At 38.7% G+C, this 10,476-nt stretch overlaps 1 protein-coding gene across 2 annotated transcripts; it reads right to left on the bottom strand.

Moving 5' to 3' along the window:
• Positions 1 to 3,473: 3,473 nt before the first annotated feature.
• Positions 3,474 to 7,265, bottom strand: LOC112192093 (FT-interacting protein 3). 2 transcript variants are annotated; one of them, XM_024331652.2, is made up of 3 exons: positions 6,972 to 7,265; positions 6,587 to 6,634; positions 3,474 to 6,268 (listed from the first exon to the last, which is right to left on the bottom strand). In XM_024331652.2, the coding sequence occupies exon 3, from the start codon at positions 6,170 to 6,172 to the stop codon at positions 3,848 to 3,850; it is 2,325 nt and encodes a 774-aa protein (XP_024187420.1). In that variant the 5' UTR covers positions 6,173 to 6,268; positions 6,587 to 6,634; positions 6,972 to 7,265; the 3' UTR covers positions 3,474 to 3,847. The 2 variants fall into 2 exon arrangements, with proteins under 2 accessions (XP_024187420.1, XP_040372113.1); XM_040516179.1 differs by lacking the exon at positions 6,587 to 6,634.
• Positions 7,266 to 10,476: the final 3,211 nt, after the last annotated feature.

Below are 10,476 nucleotides of genomic sequence, written 5' to 3'. Positions count from 1 at the left end.
GTTTAACTGAGACACAAATAAGAGATGATGATCGAGACAAAAAGGGTACATAGAGAACATTATAAAGAGTAATGGACGGTGTAACCTGGACTGACCCAATTCCTAAGACTGGAAAGGACTCACCATTGGTGTTAGAGACGTGTTATGGATGGGGAGGACAACGTGACAAAGAAAAATTTATCATAGGTCATATGATCAGACGCACCAGAATCAATTATCCATGTATTACTACCACTAAAGCCAAAAACATTTAAAGCAACACCAATTTTACCTCGATTTTCCTGAGTTAGGGAAACATTACCCTTAGTTTGATCTTAGCCCTCCCCAAAGTTATTGGAGTTGAGTCTTAGCAACTTGGGGTATCGACGCTTGCAATGCCAATAGTTTTACAATTGTTGCAAGTCACTGTTTGAACAATCACAATAGCACTAAGGGTGGAAGGAGAGCCCTCATTTCCTGCTTCGTTGAACAACGAACTAAGGGACAATTCAGCCATTCTTCTTCTTCACACAGCAACACAAACCACAAAATTTGACACGGCTAAGGAAGGAGAGGTTGACGGCAAGGTGTTGCAAACTTTAGGGTTTTAGAGCAAAAGGAACAAAGGACGAAGACAAAGGACAAACTCTTAAAGAGTACAAAGACAAATTTACAGTGGAAACAAACGAACAGAGTCTAGACGGATCTCTGCTCTGATACCAAGTCAAACATAACAAAGAGATTGAGAATTTTCTGATGTATTGATCTTCTCCAAATATGGAGTACATATACAAAATATACACAATCCTAATAGAAAACTAATTACACTGTGACATTCTCCCCCTTAACTACATAATATTCTCCTTAACTATACAATCCTAATTATACTACAATTCCTATAATTATGGAGAGTGACTCACGCCAACAGTAGTGAAGGACTGTATTGCAAGAGGAACTGATTTAGTTCAAACTATGTTAGAGTTTATTAGTTTAAAAAAAAGCAACAAAAGTTGTAAACCTGAACAGAATCGATGGAGGTTTAAAGGAGGCCCAAACCCACGTGCCTTGAGCCCCAAACGAAACCGAAATCAAAGACTACGTTAAGCAACAACAATGTCCAAATTTAAGGCTGCATGAATTACACATTTGGAGGACGGCAGCCGACGGGAACTCCTTCGGCCGCTTGTTTCTGTCTCAGTTGCGGTTTTGCTCAAATGTCAAAGCCTCCGTCATTCACAATGTACACAAGCCTGATCTTCTACCGTCAATAAACGTCTAGTGTTCGATGAAATGCCCGACTTACCAGCACTATTGAACATTGTGTCCTGCTAAGTTTTACTCTGTTAAATTAAACAACCGAGTAACATTGTTTTTCTTCTTTGCATGCAGCCTCTGGATCGTGCTAATGGGGCCAAGGTGAGCGACCTGACAAACAATCACATAAATTCTCTAGTTATCATCTGGATTTTTGCTATTCAATGCCATAATCCTCCTAGTTATCATTTCAACTGGGGTTTTGCTATTCTAGCTACCCCAACCAAATAGTCAAACAAGCTTGCTCACTGCAACAAAAAGAGCGGAGAATTCAAATAGATAAACCAAATCGAAAGAGAGGGCTAAACAAGCAACTGTATCAGCTAGAAAGTTATTTTCCCTATGTCCAATCCTTGTGAAGCAGATCTCAGCAAGTTGCAATCAAAGTGGCAAGAGGCCGGAGCAGCACATTGCAAACTTAAAACGGAAAACAGCGGTGGCCGGTTCTTATAATTAAACTATTCAAACACAGAAGACCTTGATTGAAAATTAGAAGATCCTTAGAAAACTAGGCGAACATTTTCTAATCACATGGTATTGAAACTTCCCAGAGGCCTGTAACCCCAAATCCCCGAATGTACATTTAGCCTAATCCAAATATAGTTAAATTCCGTTACCCACCAAGTATAATGTCCAAGAATAGAGTGTCATTATCAATAAAACCACAAAGATAATATTAGTTATCAAAAAACTTTTTCATTTGTATATAATTATGTGTCTATCATCATAATCAAGTGTTATTTCAGTTACCGAAAGCCACCAATTCTCACAAACCATGTGCTGTGAGACATGGGTCACATCTCACATGTATATACAAAAGACTCATCTATGATCTATCACACCCCTTCAATATTTGACCTATTGTCCATTCCAAAATATTACTCAATGCCATCTCGGCCGATACCACTTTACAAAAGAACAAAATTTTACGACTTGTCATTTACAGTCGGAAGTGGAGAACTCGCACGAAAGGAGTGGGGGAAACTAATTGTACTGGAAGATGCTTTTGGAACACCCCACTTCTTTTTCTATGGCAAAAGTTTGAGATCATAGGATTCCTGTAGGACCCCATCCCGTATGAAAAATTTGAGAAAATGTTAAGAAACAAGTAGGGAGGTTGGAGAATCTTCCAAAAAAAAGAAGTAAAAATGAGAAAACACATAATGGAACAAAGGACTTAAGTATTTGGCCACAAGCTGTAAAGATAAAATAAAGCATAGACACGTCCCCATCTGCCCACCAACCTAGAAGGCTAGAACTCAGAACTCCCCTAGCACCCCAAGAATCCAATACAATTTTTACCTTGGTAGTAAAAAAAATTGCTGTTCACCACTACATAGGTGAATAGTGAAATGCAGCTATAGATCAATTTATATAAGTTATAACATGTATTAAGATCATTACAACCTCCAATACATAGCAATAGCCAGCGTTTACCAAACATTCTATTCAAAGCAGATGAAAATAAAAATCGAAAACAGACCCATAATTGCAGGAGCAATCTTTGTCTGTCCCCATTAGCTTCAATTTTCTCTTGAGAGTAAGATGCAACCAACTTGAATCAAATAGAACTTGAATTAAATAGGTCATAAATTAACTGTCCCCATTTTTGCTACATCATTTGTGTCACTGTCCAAACACTACACTTTCACATGCATTTATATTGGTTATTGCTATAAATTATCAAATCGCTGTCGCAGTATTCTAGACGACCAATAACATAGTTCTAAACCAGATCACTATCCATAAAATCATACCAACCCAGACAGATGTTGAAATTCAATAAGACTCGACTCTTATTTACTACAATAGAAAAGGTTGGTCAGCCAGCAGTACATATCACCCATCAGTCCCGATTGGGATGGCAGAATTAAACTTTCAATATTCATCTCCATGTTTAAGGGTCTCTGGTCACACTGTTCTGGATATTACACTCTCAATTTAGACCATCCAAAATTTCAAATAAATATTCACCTAATTTGTCTATCAAATTGACAATTTAACTCAAAAAATAACTAGCAAGTGACATGTCACATAGTTCGACTACAAGCATATAACAATTAGACTGCAAATTTTGTCTACAGAACCAAGCATCTAGTTACAAAAAGATGCAACTAGTCCATTACGAGAAGGGCACTGATAATGAACAGTTCAACCTGATGAACTTTACAGAAGGAAAATTGAGAACAATCAAAATATACTAAAAGATGTAATTAGGCAAATAATGGTTCAGCATTTCAATCACAGCCTACAAAATTAAAAATGACAGCAAACTAGTCACCTTAAAGTGAAGGTTTTTTTTTTAACAGAAATCCTAGATCGTACATAATTAACAACCGAAAATTTTAAAGACGACCTTCAAGACAAGGCCATAAATACATCATACCAGAACCCTGCTGCTGAACACTGAAAGAAAACAAGATCCTCGCCTTCATGTTCATGGCTGCAAGGCATTCAAAATAAATAGCTAGCTCTATGCTGCACTCCACCATCGATCTTCATTAGCTTAACACATTACCACTCAAAGGCAATTGACCATAAAACAGTCTTTTCCTCACAGCATGCAGTCGGTCCTAGCCGGCAACCTCCTGAAGAAATTCAACGGCACTGATGGAAGCTTATGGCGGAATCTTGGGTGCCTTAACACATAGAATCCAGCGAGAAGTGCCACAACCTGGAATGGGGTAACATACAGAACAATGGCAGCAATCAGACAGAAAAGCACAAACAGAGCTGTAGCTCTCGGGTCTCGCCAGCTCAACAATGATTGCAGCCTCTCCCCTTGAGTAGCCAGGTCACCAACCACTGTCTGGATCCTCCCAGCAATACTCCTCAATCTGTCATATCTCATCCTCACTATGTCAGAAGGTCGTGAAGTTGGGAAGGTATCAAATTCTTCATCAAGTTCATCAGGATGTGCAGAATCTGCGTGAGAGAGACGAGTGTCCATGTGAGGAGGATGCCTTGGCCTCCATCTGTAGTACCAGACTCCAATCAAAAAGAGGTAGAGAAAAATTGTAGGTAATATCAGCTCTGGGTACATGACCAGAATTATGAACAGGATATGAATAAGCACAGTAGTGATGGGGTTTTTCCAATTACAGATCTGATCAAACCATTTTCCAACAGCAATTAATCCACCAAGAACGCTCATAATCCTGAAGAAATTAGCTTTGCTTCTTCTCATACTCCACATGTGGGAACCCACATCCAGCATATACTCGACCACCTCCTTTCTCAAGGGCGGTTCAGCACGGCTCAGCCTCACTGATACAATCAGAGTGGCCTGGTGCCTCAAGCTATCAAGCTGGCTTACAGTTAATGGATGAAGATAGTGCATTTTGGGCAACAGTGGTTGCGAGTACATATGCATCATGTTCAGCAAAGAAGAGCAGGTGAACCTCACAGCCATATGAATTTCACCCATCTTCTTAACACCACTGGGGTGCAGAACCAGAAGAGGATAAGAGTGTGTGTAAACCCGATCAGTTTCAAGAGTAGAGAGACGAATCCTGACCTTCCCGATTCGTGAATCCTTTGCCGCGGCAGCCTTATCTCCTCCATGCAAATGACAGTTATCAAAGACCCCAATTGTAATGACAGTGCAAGGATCAAAAACTTCCCAAGTGTATTGCTCATTCCACCTGGGAGCAAAGCTATCGATAATGGTTCTTGTCCGAACCCACTTCTGCCCATATTTTGCAACGCAGTAAGCATCTGTTGTTCCCCTACCATCTATTGTCTTCATTGGCATCAACCCCTGAGCATTCAGGATTCCCACTTCCAGAACCCCAATGCTGGACTTCCACAACGGTTTGGCTGTCGGTCTAAGATCACTACTATAGTGTGTTGACTCATCAAGCACATGGTAGCCACCTTCTAGACAGATCCTCATATGAATCCTGCTTGCAAACTTAATATCCTTCTTCTTTTCCCCTTCTACAATAATGTGCTTCTCAAGATTGTGCCAGCTAGTGTTCACAGGTTTATGATCATACCTTCGGGCCACATACTGCAAAGGTATAGCACACCTCCCCAGAACTTCATCCTTGTTTGGCGCAACTCTATCTTCCACACTTAAAATCAATGGCTCCTCAAAAGGCTCTGATGCTACAAACATTAAATCTTCATTCCACATGGGATTTATACTCCTGCTTTGTGAAATTCGAGTTCTCAAAGCCTGATTTCCCAGGATAGCCTTCACATAAACTTCCGGATACCTGCCTTTATCGCTCGGCATCAAATCCTGAGCCTCAATCACATTAACCCTCAAATACCATAGCTTGGGAGAGAGATACACCTTTGATCGAATGTTTGACAGACTGTCAGCCCCACTAACTGTGGCAGCATCGGAATGCCATGCTTCAGGAAATGCTTCATCAGCTTGAGTGCCCATCCAAACAGCCAACATCAGCTCACCCCTAGCCTTTTCCCCCTTCCTATCCTCCAGTCTATACCATTGTGGCGCCAGGGGACTATCAGGTGGAACCCTTTTCGGAACCTCATTCAGGTCAAAAATAACGTGGCCAATGAAGTCATCCTTCATAAGATCCTTGTCCTTCACAATCACCTCAAGGGCCGAAGCCTGGATCCGGTCCTTCGAGAATGCAAACACCTGGTTCCACTCCGGATGGGTCTTCTTCTCAAAATGCCGAGTTGTACCCTTGTAGTTTCCCAGCTTAACTTCAACATAAGGGTCACAGCTGCCGGTCACATCCTTGGAAGGCAAGTCCTTGGCCTTTACAACCCGAACATAGAGGTACTGCATCTGCTCAACGAGGTCATAGGTGCTCGTGTGCTTGTCGCCGGAGATCCTCCCCCCACCGAGATGGGGTTTGGTCTCCTTCAAAGCAAAGTCTTCCGGTGGAGGCCTCTGCATCTTCTGGGTTCAAAACTAGAGAGACCCAGACGGCCAAAATTGAAGCAACAGTTTCAAAAAACTGATCTTTGAACTAATTCAAAGATTCCCGGACACCTAAAAAATCGGATAAACATAGTCAAGTAGCCGTTGGTAAAAAAAAAAAAAAAAAGGAAAATTAAAAGCCCAAGGTACCTAAATACCCGGAATATGCATAAGAAAAAACCGCATTATCTATCTAAACTGATTAACATGAAACAGGGTGTTATTACTTTATTGAATACCCACATTAAGAATGCAAATATCAGAAGACATCTGGAACTTATAGTGTAAAAAAAAAAATTAAAAAAATAAACCTAAATTGGAATAACATAGATCCTCGGATATATGATACATTAACAACAGAATATAAAGGTTCAAACTTTAGAGAGTAACCTTGTAACTGCGGAGAAACCCAACCTTCAGATCTGAGTGTTTGTAAACCTAAGAACACAAAAACAACAATACCCAACGTTAAAAACACACAAACCAGAACACCAGGAGTCTCGAGGTGCTTATATTAACCGTGCTTGGCTACCGAGATTAAATAAAACAACTTGTTGTAAAATGAATTTCATTTCTGTGACTAAATCCAAAGCATTACTTTCCTATTCCCAACTCAAAATCTGCACTTTCCGAAATTCTCTCTTTCATTTTTCTGGGTTTTGAAAAAGAAAAAAAAGAGCAAGAACACAAGAAAACAGAGAAACAAACAAAAAAGGGTGGAGGCCAGAGAGGAACCCTAACAATGTCGGTGCGGCGGTGGAGAGAGAAAATTTACCTGTGTGGATGAAGAGGAGGAGGAAGAAGAAGATTCAGAAGCAGAGTTGAAAAGGAACCCAGAAGTGTCTCATTGTGGAACAAGAGAAACATGCAACAGAGAGAAGAAAAACGCTCCTCATGGAGAAGCGGTGGAAGTGGGTTTCATTGGGTTTGGTGAGAGTGAGAACCTCATCATGGAGATAAGGATGGAGGAGGAAGCAAACCCTCTAGTCCATTCTAGAGAGAGAGAGAGAGAGTGAGAGAAGCAGAGGAGAGAGATGGGGGAGCTTTTGCTTTTTGCTTTTGGGGTGGATCTGTTGAATATGTGAGAATTATACAGAGAGAGAGGTTTTTTTTTTTTGGTATTTGCTTTATTCGGTGTGGGGTCTGTGGGGGTCCACTCTGTTGCGCTCTTAAGTGTGGGTGGGGTTGGAATATGAACAGAGTGAAAGCATGTGGAGGACTGTTGTCGGACCTCGCACGTGTGTCTAGACACCGTGCACAGATCAATTCCTATTGAAATTCTTAAACCGCTTCTCAAGAGGTACCTGCAGCGGCCTTTTGACTAGGTTAAACTAATTAACCATTAGCGGTCAGTCGGTCACGCTAAAGTCCACATGTAATATTACGATTATTCATTTAAATTATTTTAATAACTTTTTGTTACGTGGGAGGGGATCGAATTCCTGAGTCAACCTAATTCTAACTAAATTTTTCGTCCTCCCTCACCACCTAGCTACAAAAGCAACTTGAATTATACCTATATATAGTGCGAAAACTTGGATTCTTTGAATATATTTAAAAAGCAAGATTTTTCTATCCTCTACTATAAATAAATTTATATATTTTAAGTAAAAATAGTAAAGAATTTTTTTAAATAATAAAACGAGAGCGTTTTCACATAGAGGAGCAAATGAGGAATGAGGGTTTACCATTAAAAACATAAGAGAAATTCACTCTAGAATAATAGGTAATTCAATGGTAAAACTCCATTTGCTCCTCCCCACTTTTGTTATTTCTTTTTCTCCCATGTATTACATGTGTGACGATTCTATAACTAGAGCAATAAAAGAAGTAAAGGACTAGTAGCCTAGTGGAGTGTGGTACTGATCTCTTTGTAAATAATTGAGAGAAAACTCTCATTTTGTTTTCCTCAAAAACTCAACTTTTTCTTTTATGTTTCTTCCCCTTCTCCAAGTTATGATCTAGGATTCTAGCCTTCTAGGTTAGGGGTGAGTTGCACCGGTTCTTTCTGAAACATTCTTTCCCTTTCCTGTTTTGTTTGTCTTTTGTCCTCCCCATTCCATCATCGCTAAATTTTTTAAATTTATACCGTCATTTCCATTTGCTTACCTTCATGTTCTTCTTTACTTTGAATCTTCCTCAACAATCGATCTTTTCATCATTGATGATAACTTGCTAGACCAATGATGCTTTGTATAGAGTAATCCTCCTTAAAATCATATTCAAACGATTAGTAGCTATCAAGATTGTGTCCAAAAATAACACAAAAAATGAGATCATTTTGTCAGAAATATTTCTTCAGTGAATTCTGAGGCGAAAGAGTTGGATCAAATATCATATAAGTACTAAAAAAAATCAACAGCTAATTTTAGCTATCTCGCAAACTCTAACATCAGCGTGATAGTTCAGCATAATCTTAATAATTCATTTTATTATTGTAAGATGTAAAATAAAATAAAAAGAGTGGTAGCAGGGTAGGCGAATATCACCCCCTCAATGTAAATTGTAAATGATTATTACCATGCTAGTTATATACATTGTTTGATAATTAAAATTTGTGAACACGTTTGATGATTGTAGTAATTATTGCACTAAGTTTCTTATGCATGATTTGTTGATGAGAGGTCTTTTCACAATATGCCATTGGATTCCAGGCGGGGATACTGTGGCCATGTGGGGATGGGATACATCTTTTATTTTTGTGTTTTATTTGTTTAGGCGTTGCTAGCTTGGAGCTTCACATCAGCAAAGAGAATAAAATTGTTGTTTGCCTACCTCAACATGTCCGGGTGTCATCAACTTTGATTAAATTATATAGCAGTAAATCTGGATACAATAGCTGATGATATTGAATGCTTTTTTTTTTTTACAGGAAAGACATTTTTTGTTTTGACATTAAGAAGAGAAAAGCATTTTTACTATACTTGACCACCAAATTTCTACTTAGTTTTTTTGAATAAAAAAATAAAATAAAATTTTCACTTAGTTTTGGTTTGGTCCAAAGTTTTGTTGCTTCCATGTGATAGGTGAAGCATAACAAAAGTGCTTTTTCTATGAAATTATCAAAATGGACCATTAAGAAGAGTACAGAAATAAGTTTTTAACATAATTAGTTATTAATGGTTTTCTAATGAGAGAAGCAGTCTTCTCTAGACTAATTGATAAACCGCATTCTAATCCGGATTCATTGCTAATGAACATAGTTGGATTTGATAATTTGATATGTTAACTCGTTAACGATCTAGATACGTTAATTTGTTAATGATCAAAATATATTAATCCGTTAAGTCAACGGATCTAAGGGTACGTTTGTGGTGGTGGCTTCTCCATTTATAAGCAACAACAGTTATAGTATTTGGTAACTCGGCTTCCCCCTTCCTTTTCCCAAAAGCCAACACTTTTTCTGTCGAAAAGCAGAAGTTGGTTCATGCTTCCTTTTAAAAGTAGAATCCAGGACGAGCACTATAGCATCTAGTCAAGTATAACAAAAAACAAGAGATAATTTTGACTAAATAACTCAGATATCTCATTCACCTTACAAGAATGAATTATATACAAATTACAATTGTGCCTAATAAGAAAAGTACTACTCCTAAGGCAAGTAGTAAACCTAATAATACTACAGATATTACAGAATATTACAAATCATGGAATATTACATAATATCTACATAAATAAGGTAAGTATGACTCACGCCAACACTCCTCCTCAAGTAGGCGCATACAGATCACGAATGCCCAACTTGTCAAGTGAGTCATGAAATGCCTTACTCGATACTGCCTTCGTGAGAACATCAGCTAACTGTTCTTTTGTGTGGACAAAAGAAAAAGAGATAAGCTTAGCATCGAGCTTCTCTTTAATGAAATGTCTGTCAACCTCAACATGCTTAGTTCTGTCAGGTTGAACTGGGTTGTGAGCAATAGCCACCGCTGCCTTATTATCACAATACAAATTCATGGCTCGTTTGGGTTTAAATCCCAAATCACGAAGTAAATTTCTCAACCAAAGTAATTCACAAACTCCATGAGCCATACCTCTATACTCTGCTTCAACACTTGACCTAGCCACAACCTTTTGTTTCTTACTTCTCCAAGTAACAAGATTACCACCTACAAAAGTGAAGTAACCAGAAGTAGATTTTCTATCCGTAACACAACATGCCCAGTCTGCATCTGTATAACCACAAATATCCAGATGATTATGCTTTGAAAACATCAAGCCTTTTCCAAGTGCAGACTTTAAATACCTCAGAATACGGATCACAGCTTCCATATGAGTTT

Source organism: Rosa chinensis, chromosome 3, assembly GCF_002994745.2.
Source record: "Rosa chinensis cultivar Old Blush chromosome 3, RchiOBHm-V2, whole genome shotgun sequence".
NCBI lineage: Eukaryota > Viridiplantae > Streptophyta > Magnoliopsida > Rosales > Rosaceae > Rosa > Rosa chinensis.
This window is presented reverse-complemented; position numbering and strand designations above follow the sequence as displayed.